Source organism: Protopterus annectens, chromosome 6.part0, assembly GCF_019279795.1.
Source record: "Protopterus annectens isolate FY-2018-M chromosome 6.part0, PAN1.0, whole genome shotgun sequence".
Taxonomy (NCBI): domain Eukaryota; kingdom Metazoa; phylum Chordata; order Ceratodontiformes; family Protopteridae; genus Protopterus; species Protopterus annectens.
In genome coordinates this window covers 966,897,546-966,912,743 of record NC_056737.1, presented here as the reverse complement: position 1 = coordinate 966,912,743, position 15,198 = coordinate 966,897,546, and the positions used below count along the sequence as shown (strand labels likewise).

The 15,198-nt window shown below is 37.9% G+C and overlaps 1 protein-coding gene across 2 annotated transcripts in view; it reads left to right on the top strand.

Annotated features, from left to right (window-relative positions):
- BCL11B (BAF chromatin remodeling complex subunit BCL11B) overlaps positions 1–15,198 on the top strand; it is a 270,212-nt gene that overhangs the window by 227,840 nt on the left and 27,174 nt on the right. The window contains exon 3 of one of the 2 annotated variants that reach the window (XM_044074601.1): positions 14,250–14,351. The exons of the other annotated variant lie outside the window; for it this stretch is intronic. Coding sequence (XP_043930536.1) covers positions 14,250–14,351 — 102 coding nt within the window. The remainder of the gene's footprint in view (positions 1–14,249; positions 14,352–15,198) is intronic. 2 annotated transcript variants of the gene reach the window in all.

The window sequence follows — 15,198 nt, the reverse complement described above, 5'->3', positions numbered from 1 at the left end:
CAAAATAAAATGAAGCGAAGTAAAATAAACTGTTTTTGTACCTTATATTGCTAAAAATCAGAAGATAAGTGTAGATTTGAAACCGAAGTAGAGGTGACAGTCCTTCTGCCATTTTTCACAAATTCAAAGAACACAGAAAAATAATAGAAATCAATAGATTGTAAAGGAGAATACAATAAAATCTGGTGTAACAGTTTCCAAGAAGTTATACTTCTGTCTTTTCCCCAGCTGAGAATGAAACAGGAGAAGTTCTCAGTCTGAGATGACAATAACTGCACTGCTGTGCTGCCCCTATAAAGCTACCTAATGTGTAGAGACCATAGAATCCTAACATTTACATAGAAGGGACACTACAAGTACTTAATCAGTGTCATATCCTGACTGCATTTAGGAGGGTTTCCCATAACTCTGTTTATCAAAGGGTGGCTGTTTGATCCATTGCATGTGAAATTTACTCACTGAATATGATCCCCAAACTACTTAATAGTACAGAACTCTGACTTCTTAGCACTTGAAAAATGGAAAGCTGAATTTCTGTAAAGACACTTTTCCCATTTTGACACAGTGTACAGTAACTTGCTTAGTTGCTTATTTTCCGAAGTAAGAATGTAGCAGACATATAACTGCGTATATTTAGTTGTGTAGCAATTGACAACTTTACTGCATTAAACTCTAAAACTGATGACTAGAAGCAACAGAAACACCAGCAGGACCATCCTTCTCACAAACTGTAAAGTGCTTTGGGACTCCTGTGTTTGAAGTACACCACAGAAAACCAAACTTCCACTTCTTTCCTTTCGCGTTTCTTGTGACCAATCAGCTGTCATGTTAACATACCTAATCTGTGTTGTTGTAACCAACGTTTAATGCAAACATTCAAGAAATCATATATAATTTTGACCACATGACTGCATAATACATTTCCTCTAGATTATACCTCCTTCCAGAAAGATTATGGCTGCTTTAAAGTAAGCAGATACCCCATAAAGGACTATTAGTTGCAGAAGCATGCATGATTTGTGTAGTTTACTGTACACAATTTATGCCTTCTTCCCTCACAACACATACATACAAACTGTGCAGATATACAAACATGGATCCAGTGCATCTGTCCAACAAATACAAGTCCCTATTACAAAAGGCTAGCAATAAAATCTTATACATATCATGATTGAATGCATACATACATACATACATGCATGCATGCTTGCTATACACACAAACACAGACGTGTCATGATACATGCATATGAAGCAAGCAAACTGTTTTTGCAGTGGGGGTAAACATCCCTTTATTTTACTGGACACATTCCAGTGTCATATCACCTTGGACAATTGGAAAATAAGTCTGACACAGGCAGTGTAGAACTTGGCTCACTTTTTCTTGGGGGGTGGGGGTGGGGTCTTCATTGTGTTCTCCAGCTGTAACACAAGAAACTGACAACTCAAACTGCTGTGATCGCGTAACACTGATAGAAGCTGAGATGGTCCAAGTAACTGACTGTAAACAATGAAAGAACCTTACATGAACTGTCTGCTACTTTAAGGTGCTGGGCCTTTGTATACATAACATTTCCAAATGCTTTACAGGCAATAAAAGAACCACAACAACCTTAATTTGCACATACAAAGATCAGGGATAGTAAAAGAATGCTTAAAGAATTTTTAAGTGTTTTGCAGCAAAGTGGTGAAAAAAAAACTTCAGGTATCGACCCTGTCAAAAATAAAAAAATGATTTGTCATCTTCTACTATTTTCTGCTTGTTTTATAAACTGCCATGCATTTTTATAAATTGAATAACATTCTTTAAGTTCCTTTTTATTTTTAAGAATAGTTTTCTGTTTGTTTTCATAAGTTATTTTCCTGAGTTTGCTAAACACGTCAGGCCTGTTCATAATTTTAACTTGTTCAGTTTGTTTACTATTCCTCTTTGTTTACTGTCTGGGCTGTGACAAGCTGGGAATTGTTATGCACATCTTTGCATATATTTTCTACTCCCAAATGCTATCTTGATTAGTTACTGTGTGATTAAAATGTTTATTTTGTTTCCTGTGTTCCGCGTGTGTGCATAAGTATAGTTAAGCACAGAAAAACACAAGCAGTTCAGAGATATGGCCTGTAGAATATCCCTATCTGCTGCTAACAGACTGCGTCTCTTTCATACTTATAGGTTTGTTCTGCTGGGACATGTTGTATTCTAAATGGTGCTTTAGTTTTCTTCCACCAATTAAATAAACAAAAAAAAAGTAGGTAGTACTTTTGAGTTAACCCTGCTGGTTGCAAACACCAGGATAAAGATACAATCCTTCTGATGTTTTACTGTAATTGGATTTCATTTTTCATTCTATATTCACTGTGTTTATCTAGGTCTTGTCTTTGGAGCAGCATATTAGAATTGTGTTAGCAGGAGGTATTTGAGCATTAATTGCATCATAGTCTTATATTCTTGGAATTCTGGACATTATTTGGTTCTATGATGATCTTTGTACTGTGAACAGGCAGCACATTTCTGAGACTTATTTACAACCGGTTTGTGCAGAAACTATAGCAGAGACTATCATGTGACATGTGTGGACATGTCACCTGGTTGATTTGCTGTAATCTTCTTGACCAGCTGTGAGCCCTTATATTCAGCTGACAGTTTGCTGGACTGGTGATGAGACACACAATGTGGACTGTTGGCATGGTTCACAAAGAAGCTGCTGGGAATATGGAATCAAAATGTAGGTGAAGGAAACTCAGCACTTCCCACAGAATAAGTGGACACAAAATTTAGATATAGTGCTTTAGTGTCAAATAAGAGGAAGACAGGTGGAGAAGAAGGTATTGAAGAGTACGAGCAGGCAATGGGACTGTTTAGACTGAAACCATGAAAAGCATTGTAGCTGATCTAGAGGTCAAGAAGAGAGACAGCCAGGCCATTACTCACTGCTGATATGGGCTGTCATCCTAGAAAGGAATTCCAGGCAAATATATCTCATACATCAGAAATTTAGAAAACCCTTCACAGTTTTATGAACCAGTGTAGGAAAAAATCTTTCATCTAATTTGTAGTTGTAAAATCAAATAACACTGCTCACATCTTAAACTGAAAAATGTGTAATGGTCAAAATGAAGACTTAACACTGTTCCCACCTCCACTGAATGCTTCAAACTCAAATGATTAGGGCCAGAATATAAGAATACTCTTGGCAGGTAAGAGAGAGACCTTATACCACAATCTGCAACCAACCATCAACACACATAGACCATACAAATCTCAGCCCTCGTTTGAAATGGGTTCATTCAAATCTGAGTGATGGTCTTGTAACATATATGTGTATGTTTTTGTCCTTACTAGTCCTGTAAAGAAAAAAAAAAATCAAAGACCAGTTTATATTAGCCATCCTAAAAACATTTTCATTTTATGTTGACATATTTTATGTGGAGAAGCTGAGAAAATGTGACACGGTGGCGGATGAATGACAGATTCAGACAAGAGTTATACAAAGACCACATCAGTAATAGCCATGGCTTCCAATAAGTGAAGAATTGGGGCAGTATTATGTGACAGGGGTGCTGCTCTTCGGGTTCAAACATAACTGAGTGTCCCACTGCTTGTCTTTTGTTAGTGTCCTGGTTTAACATTCAAGTTTTTCTAAATGACAGATTTTTGCTTCTTGTGCTATATTTGACATTTTCCCATCAAACAGACAGAATTAGGTGGCACCAGAAAACAAACTGTCAAAGCAGTATACTTTACATATACAAAAATAGCAGGCAAATGTATTTTATCTATCTATGAAAGCACTCCTTAGCTGAAGGATAAAAGTGATAAAAGAGCATTGTTTATCTACTTACTATGTAAGCTGACAGCATAAGATTTCGCAGAAGTTAGTTTCTTAAAATAACCAAAAAAGCAGTTCACTTTTTGGTGCACCTTTTATACAAAAGAAAGGAGTTATTAAAATATATAGGTATAATGTTTTAGTTATCTGATAGCATAAAACAGGAAAACAGCAACATAACCTGATAAATTCCAAACTTGTGCATGTTTAAAAATGGAATGTTTTTGACTAGTGAGAATGACCCGCCTTGCTTTTTCTGTTTCTTGGTAAGCTAGCTGAAGGAAGCTGGCATTGTCACACAGTGAAATGACTGCAGAAGTGCCGCGGGTTTTTCATATGGAAATGTGAAATAATGGGGTGATTAAATAGAGCTGTATATTAAAGTACATCTGACATTAGAATTAGCATAATGTGCTCTAGCCCTAGGCTGAGTACTTTATTTGCCATCTGCGTCGGACCGAAATCCCCTGGGGAAGCTCTGAAATATTCTGAATAAACTCAGCCCGAGTTCTTATTGAGAGTAAAATACCATTTGTGGCACGTCGTATTGATTCGTCTTAATTGCGGTGCAGAAAAGAACATTCAGTTGCTGATGACTTTTGTACTGTGTGACAAGTCGACTGGAGTTATTCTAACACTGCAATTGGTTAACTCGAAAAAGCTGACAGGATTTGAAGGGGGGGTTGAAAAACCTTATCTTCAACACATGGACTGTTGTACTGTCACCTTGTCATACTTCACTACCGCACTTCTTGAAGGTGCCCACTGCTTAGTAAAATCACCTTTCTTCCACAGGATACTGGTGTTTATAGGCATCTGAGTTGTGCCAGGGCAGAATTGGTTTATGGCACTTGTACCTTTCTTTCTTTATTCTGTATTATACAAAGTGGATAACAGTCAAGTATAGAGATAAAGCGATACAGCCGTCTTAATACAGAATGGCATGGTATTTTGTATTTGCCTGTATGCATATATATTTATATGCATGGGTTGTTTGCGTGTACACATACATGAATACAGAACCTAAGTGCACACACACATATAATACATGTAATAAAATATTCTGAACGCATGAAGCCTACACAGCACATATACACACACGCAGACTCACACACTCTCACACACACACACACACACACACACACACACACACACACACACACACACACACACACACACACACACACACACACACACACACACACACACACACACACACACTCGGTTTTGCCATCATGGTATCAGATTACCTCATTGTCTTGCAGAGTGTGCTGAGAAGCTTGAAAGGTACCATTCATTAGCGTGAACGTGACTGTATTACAGCAATTTAAGGATTCAAAGCCAGTGTTCCAAAGGTTTGTCTAGCCTGATTTTATGACACACATAGGTCAAAAGAATAACCTTAACATTACAAACAAGGCCCGTTAACAAGTAGAAGGCTGCTGTATTCCGTCAGTTTATGGATCCCCAAAGATGGCCAGAACTCTCACTGTACTGCCATTTTCTGACACTATATTACTCCTTGTTTGTAGTCTTCTGTTAATGAGTCCCTTTTGCTTTCAACAACCTATATAATGCAGGCATTGTGGCTCTCCATAATGTCAATTATCTCCCAACAGCTTCATGCACATTCCATTAAAATGAGATTTATAGCCTTTTGGTCACTATGTGAAAATGAATAGGTGGTTTCTGTGAAGCTAACGATGGAAGATGACTACTTGTAACATTTGTGCCGTTACTTAAACATATATTTTGTATTTTTTAAGGGGGCTTTGCTGTAAGCTAAACTTCCTTTAGTACTGTAAATCAAACATATTTTAAATGTGTATGTGTGTTCTGACCATCAAGTTGCAGAAGTGAGGATAGCCATCATTTAACTATGCTGCCATTAAAAGAATATCTTAATACATGAGCATAAGCTGTAGTGTAGCTATTCTGTGTCAGTGTATATTTCAGTAGCTTATTTTGTAATGACAGTTGGCAAAATCATAAGCTGGACCTCTATTAAAGGTTCCTGCTGTTGTTCAAAACTCCTTTTTTCTGTGATTTTTTTCCCCTTGTTTTAATTTCCATGGCTGTTTATTGTGCTTCTCATGCTAATTGTTGCCATATCCCCTACCCTTACTTGGAGAATGTGACTTCCTCTCGAAGACATAACTGCTACCCACTGGATGTAAGCAGCTCAAGAAATGATCACACCAGAATCACGGTGGTTCTTCCTTTTGAAAAGAATGACCAGCTAATCCTTTGTTTGATGTATTTTCAGGACTCTGCTTTGCACTGCCGATGCTTATATTTCACAATCTGCATACTGTTTGGTTCTGTTTTTATACAGGTAGATGTTAACTGCCACCACCTGCAGGATGGCCCATTCATGATTTTTCTAGGTAATTGTCTCTACCTGTTTGGGAATCATTAAGTAACATGCTTCTCTGCTGTGGACGGAGATCCAGGAGGGCCTTTTTGTCTGTGTTATTGGTGCCTGGAAAGGAATGTCAGCAACAGTTTGAATTGCTCATGCCCAGTGCAATATCCAGCGCAACTGCATCTCTGATCAGCATACTGCTAGCTGTTAATGCTCTCCCATTACCTCTTACAGGCTCAGACTGCATCAGGGACATGTGAAATGACTGGCACACAAATGCCCTGAACTTTGAGCTGGCTAATAGGGAGATTTTACCCAAGTGCCTACTGAAAGTGAATAATGTAACTTTTAATTAGTTAGTTGGTAATAGGCATTGCCTTCTGCTGACTAATCCAGCTAGTGGCTTGTTATCCATGATCCTGCCTGCATAAAAATGCATGATTACTTACACGGATATAGGTATGAGGAGGGCAGCATATCATTAAGTCATGTAGTGTGCCTTTGAGTGATAGTTACTCAGCTATACAGAGAGAATGCTAACTTGGGCTAGTATCAGCATTGCATAAGCTGTTTTACAGATTGCAACTCAGTGTGTTTGCTGGCTGACTTGATACTCAACGGACTCAGGATAGACTACGCAAATGTATAATGACTGTTTGCTTTTCTTGTTGCTAATTACTACTAGCAAACGCACACACTTCATAAGGTCGGAGTCACTCTATTTACCTTCCATTTCTTTCTTTTTCCTTCTTGCTTCCTCACTTTTTTCTCTTTATTTCTTAAATAAATGACTTTGTTATTCACATAGCTCAGCATAACCATATTCCTTCTTAACATCCTTAACTGCCTACATTTTTAAGCTCTGCTGCTACATTTTTATTGTCAGCACTTCTGGATCCCATATCATAACTGCTCACTTCCAGTGGGTCTTATATTTTGATCAGATGGACACTGCATTACATGATGCAGTGTAAATGCTTGCTATTGGCTCACATTTCTTTCACTACACTCAGTTATAATCATTTTAGATAAATTGCATACTTATAAGCACTTGCAGGTCTCAGACTCACTCTTAATAGATCTTCTTGCAGCTATCACTAAATCACATCCTCTTAACACAGCCTCTTGCACTCCTATTGTTGTGACATTATTGGCCATTGCATTGCATTATATTTGCTAAATGGCAATAGACAATAAGCGTAGCTAGTGTGCATGTCCTAATAGTCTACCTCCTCTCCATCACTACTTCCCCTTTTGCCCTTTTTACATATGTCCTATGTTCTGTTGAATGTTTCTACAGATTCCCTGTCAGTCTTCTATTCCAGCATTAATTTCCACATATTTACAACCCTCTCTGTGAAAAACTAGTTTCAGACATCCAGGGAGTGGTTAGCCCTTACAATCTGTTGCCTGAACCACCTTATTTCCCTTCTGTCCTTCTTGTTCAGAATTACCCCTGCATACCTCGCTGACATTGTCCTGTGCACCATTATCATGTCCCCCTTATACCCTATGGTTTTAAGTAAACCGTGTCTGCTGTTTTCTTTGCTCATGTCCCCTCCCCCCATCCCAGGAATCTTTCTGGTAGATTTCCTCTTTATTCCTTCCAGCAATCTGATGTACTTTTACTTATGTGACCTCCAGAACTATATGAAATAGTCAAGGTGTGGTCTGACCAAGACCCTGCAGAGTGTAAGCATTACCTCCTTGGTTCTTAATTCTGTCACCCTGAGTATACACATCAGCTCTCTGCATCTGCCTTTGTCCTGTTACTCTGCTTCTTCTTGCCCAGTCCGGGTGTAATCAACACCCTCTTATCATTTTCTTTCTCTGTTGCTATCAATTTCACTTGCCCATACTGATACTTATCACCCCTCCTTTAGCTGGGATACATCCCCAGGTCTGTTGTGACCCACGTACCAGGTTTGTTTACTGGGATCCTCAATTAGTCCTTTTCTGCCCACTAGCTTTGATTCATTAGCAAAGAAGTTATTTATGGTCATTACTCCTCCAGATATGCCTGAGACAAACACACTGAAGAGTTGTGGACTCAGCACAGACCCCTGTGGTACTCTGTTATTGACTTCCCTAATTCTGACTGTTGGCCTCACCCCAGCCCTCTGTGTCCTACAATGCAGCTATCCAGTTTGCCAGTTTTGGACCTATTACCAACTACTCCAGTATTCTTATCAGCCTCTTGTGTGTTACAGAGTGAAATACCTTACTGAAGTCCACGCAGACTATGACTACTGGTGCTCCCCTGTTAAGTTCATCTACAACCTATCAGAAAACTGCACTAGGTTTTACTGACAGTTGTTTCTGGACATAAACCCATGTTGTTTGCTGTATTGAGCTCCTGTCCAGGAACTCAGGTTGTTTGCCCCCTGGACACTGCATTTGTTATTACTTAGCAGCTTCCTTACACTGTGTCTCCTCCCCCTCCCTGACCCCTCCATTGTATCACTTATGAGCTCTATCTTTAGTCTTGTTACCATCACATTTCTGTGTAACCACACAGGCCTAACTCTCTTTTAGTTTTTTTGCCTGTTCCTTGCAGACTTGTCTGTAGTACAAAGTATTCCACCCTGGCCCATTTCCATACCATGTTCACTTAATTGCAGTTATTATATGCTAAAACCATCACTTTAGCTGACAAAAAATAAATAAATGAAAGTTTAAAATTTTTGCATGATAGTTTTATGTCCTGCATCTCTTCTGTTGTTTTTTTTTTTTTGTTGACTAAGTGTTGGCCCAAGGAAATTATACCCTATTTGGAGCAGTGGGGAATATGCATGGTCAGTTTATTGGTGGGGGGTATTGCAAAGTTTGTGGGAGTGTAGCAAGCAGGCAATCCATTGGGGTTGCCTGTACATTTTATCAATATATGCACACATGCAGTTCCTGTATGTGTGTCACTCTATATTACACTGTAGTGGATGGGAACTAGATGGCACATTAAAGTTTAGAAAAGCCCTAACATTACAGTCTTTTGGCCCTTGGGTGATCACCCAACATTCTCCTAGAGTAAGTGAATAAGACTGGGAGCAATGGATGAACTTCAAGGCTTGAAGTCAGTGGAAGAAAAAAAACAATATATAAACATCCTCCTAGACCAGCAATGTATAGCGACACACTACTCTTCAGATTTCTGTTTCTGCACAGTCTTGCTTTTTTCTGAATCTGTGTGCTTGCACTTACATTAAATCCCTTGAAAATGGTTCTGTCTGCTCATCCCTTCTTCTTAACCTTCAATAAGAAAGGCCACTGTCTTCAGTATAGGCATGACTTCTGCCTGTAGCTTTTGGTTATGTTGGCTGTATCTAGACAGCACCAAAGCAAAGAGCAGCATTTAGAGTTTATCTTGATGGCATTTTAAGTGAATTTTGCACTGAATGAAAGGAATGTCTTTCCATCACTCATTCATATATACATAGTTTGTGATTTTGTTTTTAATATCTGCAAAAAGTTCAGTAAACAATAACATTTTTCTATTTGTGCCCTTGATTTCACCGAAGAGGTAGGCACCTATGCTACTTTTGAAGGCACTTAATGTATATTCAACCATTGTAACAACAACTTTTAATTAAAGTGTTACTCAGATGTAAATAATGCTAGAATGAATTCAGGAAATGTATCACATTACATCTTGAGCGCCATCTGTAAAGGCTATTTCACCGACACTTAATGGCCTTTACGTATGCAGTAACTTTCTACACATACTCATTTTAAGTTTTCTCACACTTCCTGCACTGCCCACACTGGTGCTTTACTAAACAGTTTCATTTCTGAAAACACAGCCATGTTTTTTTGTTTGCTTCCATGTCACATTTTTGTAAAATATCTGTTTTCAGCTGCTTAACAATGCTGAAATAAGCAAGCAAGCCATGCTGTTGTAAAGCTGTGTGTCTGGTTATGACACCAGTAATTTTAACATATCAAGTAAGACTGCAAAGAGTGGGTATTTTAAGCTAATATTAAATTAATACACTGCAGATAAGCCACATTCAGCAGGTTTCTATGTTCAGTTTTTGCAGCATCCACTTACGTGTGTCATGAAGTAATGTAGTCATCCTGCAGTTCTTTCATTGTTGAAATCATGCATTGTACTTCCGCTGGACTTTAAACAGTCATCAAGTTTATAAATTAAAGAAAAATTGGGAAAGACACTCTTTAACTGCATTTTTAGGTAGACATATTTGCTCCAAGAATATTTTTAAATCATTTAAGTGTTTGTACAACAGATGTGTTACATCAGCTTGTAAATGTCAGTAGTAGACATATAATTGATCTATTTGTAATCTCCCCAAATGAATTTTAAATGAATGAGTCAGTTGTTGTCAATAATTTTTTTTTAATTTCTACTCTTACTTGAATACTATGGTGATCTGAGGGGAAATCACAGTTGCTGATTGTCCTTGTTAAATTTGATTTGCCAGCTTGGACACCTTGACTGACAAGCCTTGTTCTGTAATCAGCTGTTTGTCAGGCCCAAATTCTTTCACCAAGGTAGTACATTGAAGAGGTAATGTCACTCACGGCTGAGTAGCCAGTCCTGGTACTACATCTCCAGAGATAAAATGTACCTGTGTGGCTGATTGTTAGGTGCGTAGCACCTTTTATTACATTCTAGTTAGAGTTACCAGTAACAGTTGAAAATTAAGTGTATCAAGATATGGTTGGGAGGGTGGCCTAATGATTAAGGTGTTTGCCTTACAAACACAAGAAGCAAGGTTGGAGTCCTTGCATGAGATAATTGGTTAAGCTTAAAATGGCTCGCAAGGGCAGCTAGCTTAGTACTAATCTATGAATCTATCACACATGCAACATGGATGCACACTGAAAGAAATGTCATTAGTAAGATCAAGTGTGGAGTGAGACTCATTCTTCCTCAGCCCAATTCTATTGCATTTTAATGCATTGGTGTGTCAATACAGTGAAGGGGGAATTAAAGAAGGAACAAGCAGCCCAATATAGTAAGCTGAAATTGCACTGCTTCTCTTGTTTTGTTTAACTAGTGCTGGTAAACATTGTACTTTCACTGGGGTCATAGTTGCTGTTGTCTGTTGCTTTTTGGATGAAAAGGTCTGCAATGACTGGTTTGTTTATTTGGTTATCAACTAATGAACCCCCCCACCCCTCAAAAAATCCTGCAGTGCCACTTTTGTGCCTGCTGAATTATAGTGGTTGCTCTTCTGGCAAAAAGAATTTCACGTTTGGTATTCTGGCCTTTGCTACTGTCCATAACCAGGGAGAGGACCACTTGAAGAAATCTGTTACATCTGCAGCCTTGGCTGCATCTTTTACTAATGACTAAGCATGAAGCCCACAGTAAAAATATTTAGTTTCACTATTATATAGCGCACATTGGTTTCAACTGCCACTGTTGCTGCTGCACATTTCAACTGCCAAGGTGAACCAACATTAGAGTTCATTATATTAAGTAAGAGGGTACAGGGGCAAAGCTATTGCATGGGGATGGGATTTGCTTCTACCTGTGAGTAAATGCAGGATTAGAAATCCACTTTGAATGTATTTATTTTTTTAAAATCATGTGGATTATGCATTCTTAACATTGGCATCGGTGACATGAAATTTCATTTCCTGCATTATAACAAAGTATCAAGAAAGTGTCAGGATAGTAATCGGGTTTTCATTTTTTGTTTTAGAACACAATTAAAACATTAGCAACAGTGCACTTACAGGAGATCATTGTAAAGTGTGACGTTAAGTAAGGTGATCATGTCCCATAAGAATCTAAGAAAGTGGCACTAGAACAGAGAAAGATATTCAGTTTTATAATCCACGAGTAACGTAATATTAATTTGTCAGTGAACACTGATCCTAACTATTCCAGAAAGTTTGCTGACCTTCAAATGAAAGGGTCAACTCAAGAGAAGAAGCCTTGATTCATTTTGGATTGTAGCTTGTCACATTAAAAGATACTGGATAGTCAGTAGAGAAATGATACATTAGATCCACATTGCGATAATTGCTAATATATGTGTATATGTGTATGTGTGTGTGTGTGTGTGTGTGTGTGTGTGTGTGTGTGTGTGTGTGTGTGTGTGTGTGTGTGTGTGTGTGTGTGTCTGTGCGTGTGTGTGTGCTCATGATCTTGGATCTTCCGGCTGGGAAGCACCAGGGAAAATAGCTCCAGATACAGTACATAAAAGAGAAATACAGTAGTAGTTAGAAAATTTATATAATACCAAGATACAACTTAAAGCAGATTCACTGGAGGGACATAATTACAATTGTGTACCTAGTGTCAAAAGATACAAAGTTGAAAAATACAGATTAGCCAAAGATCATGTAGATTCTCAAGCATTGATATTAGGATGTTCACTGTGGTCACACAATGGCAAAAATGAGCACAAGTATTATTTACATTGGCACATTTATGCTGTGTGTTATGGACTGCATTCTATTTTCAAGCATAGTTTACATTTTAGCCATTTTACATAAGTTGTGTTACTCTCCAGGGTGGGTAGGACTGGGAAATATTTGATTGCTTTCCCAACTTCACAGGCAGATGATTCTAGCCTCTGGATAGTCCTTATTCTCCATCGTTAACCATCATGAAGGTTACAGTCAGGCTTAGAAATACTACTTTTGTGTTGTATAAAAAAGCAAGCATAAATAACTTTGTTATTATTTTTTAATTGTAAAAAGGGAAGAAAATTCTCCAGTATTAGCCATCTCCCTAGGCATATTGACTTGGAATCAAATATTTGAAATGCTAGTGAATAAGGCTTGATCCTCTGGTACTAAGATCTCCCAAGTAAAAAATAAACAAAAAAAAAGTTATCCATTTTATTTTCAGGCAGACAGCACATAATTGTAAAAACAAAAGCATAAAAATTGGCAGGAACACCACAGCGTCACAGAGTAAAAGTATTTATTTGCAAAAATATACGAGATAAGCACTTTCATGTTGTAAAACCAGCGCATCTTCAGATCATAAAAACACAAAGTTTCAACTCAGTTTAAACTGGTGTTTCTTCCAATTTTTATGCTTTGGATTTTCGGTATTTATCTGGCAGTTACCTTTATCAGTGGCTGGGACTTGCTTCTTGTAATAACTGTAAAAATAATGATGACTGCGCCATTCATACAGAAATGTTTTGCTATTCAGAAATGCATAGATTTGAGAGCTACCTGAGTAGTACTTAATAAAGTTCTTAAAGAAAGATTACTTTGTTAAAGAGTATAAAACAAGGTAGTCTGTTGGGTAAAAAAAAAACAAAAAGCAATAATACAGACTAATGCCTACTTCATGTGAAATAGATTTATGCCCTGACTCTTAACAAAAAGAGAAATATAATTATTTTTCCAAGAAGCCACTAGAAGAAGGAACACTGAAAATATACTTGTTCTGATGTTCATGGAGTCTTTTAAACTGAGAAATAAATTCTGGTATAGAGGGTCTGGTTTACATGTTTAAATGTCTTACTGATACTGCAAACAAAGTAGGTATGAATATGTAAATCAGCTGTTGTGACTTGCAGGTTATTTCTAAACTGGTGAGAGTACTAGCAGTGTCTTCCTTCCAGAAAGTTCTCAAAACAAAGGCTGTACAGGAGTTCCAGTGTCCAGTGGAAGCTTGGAATCATCCAGTGCTGGTACCTCATTCTGTAGCTGACTTTTGTTATGGCATCAAGATGCCATATTTCAATATGTTCTTTCCAAAGTTGAGAAGACTGTGGTATTTCTCTCTTGCCTTTTGATGCATCTCCCATTTTAGAGTACTTTGACATCTTATAGGCCCCCTCTGAAGTATCTACCACAGCCCACAAGAACTTAGATAATGGTAGAAATGTTCTGTGCCACGTTTGAGCAGCACCATACTGAGTGTGGGTATACAAATGAGTTATTGTGGGGGAGGGCCTATTTGCATACAGGCCGTGGTTTGTGCTCTGAATTGCAGGGCATGTGTTTTCAGTACATGTAGGAGGATGTGACAGTAGACATAACATAAGTAGTATATTTTACACTGCTTTCTTGAGGGGGACTGTGTATTTTATTTATGTAAAGGGTTTTGTTTTTTTTACTTTTCAGCTGCCGGTTGCCGAACTTGTCATCGGCGGGCTACACCGGGAGCTTTGTCAGGTCGTTTAGGAAATGGGAGTGAAGCGTTGTCGTTACCCTGGTGTGTCAGAGGTTTGTGAGCTCCTTTATTTCCTATGCTGGTTTCAGTTCTGCTTTCAGTGCTGGGTATGAGGGATTTGATTAGATATGGCACAAGTTTCTTTGCGCTGAATTAAAACAATGGCAGCTTTAACTTCTGATGTTTGGGTAGCTCAATTTACGATTGCCTTATTACTGTCATGGCATTTTTTTTTTACCTTACACATGTATACTGAAGGACAGAGCCCCTTCATTTATAAGAATTTAAACCATATGACATGAGGAAAGAAAAGAGACATTTGCTAATACTTCAAGATGTTATACTTTTATGACGTATGGATGGGAGTGTGGTAAGGACAGTTAGTTCTTGCATTACGTAATACTTCTTTAGGTCCATTGCAACTTTCAGTGTTTATTTTTATTCCAATATTTTTGCAGCATTCACTCTTTGTGATGGTCTAAGATGAAAGACTAGTGTAAAATTACAGGGTTTTTGTTTTGATGGCCAACAAAGGACCGTAAAAAAACTTCAGAGCATTAGCACTACCACCATGGTGTCACTTCTTTAGTTCAGAAACACTTGCACTAAATCAGATTTCTTTCATATTACATCCCCATCTGCATGGCTAGTGCCTGTATTTTTAGCTGTATAATTGCAGGATCAAAAGAAGCTGAGGTGCTTGTTTTTATAGGTGTTATTTTTTTGTACATCTCAGTACATTTCCTGCTGTATTTATTTTACAATAAATTATTATAAAACAGAAACAATTAGCATACTTTGTTTCACTTTGTTTGTAACTTAGAAGGTGATGACAAGGCAAAACACCATTTTTCAAATAAACAATACCTCAATGACATTTCTATGTCAAAAATGCATATC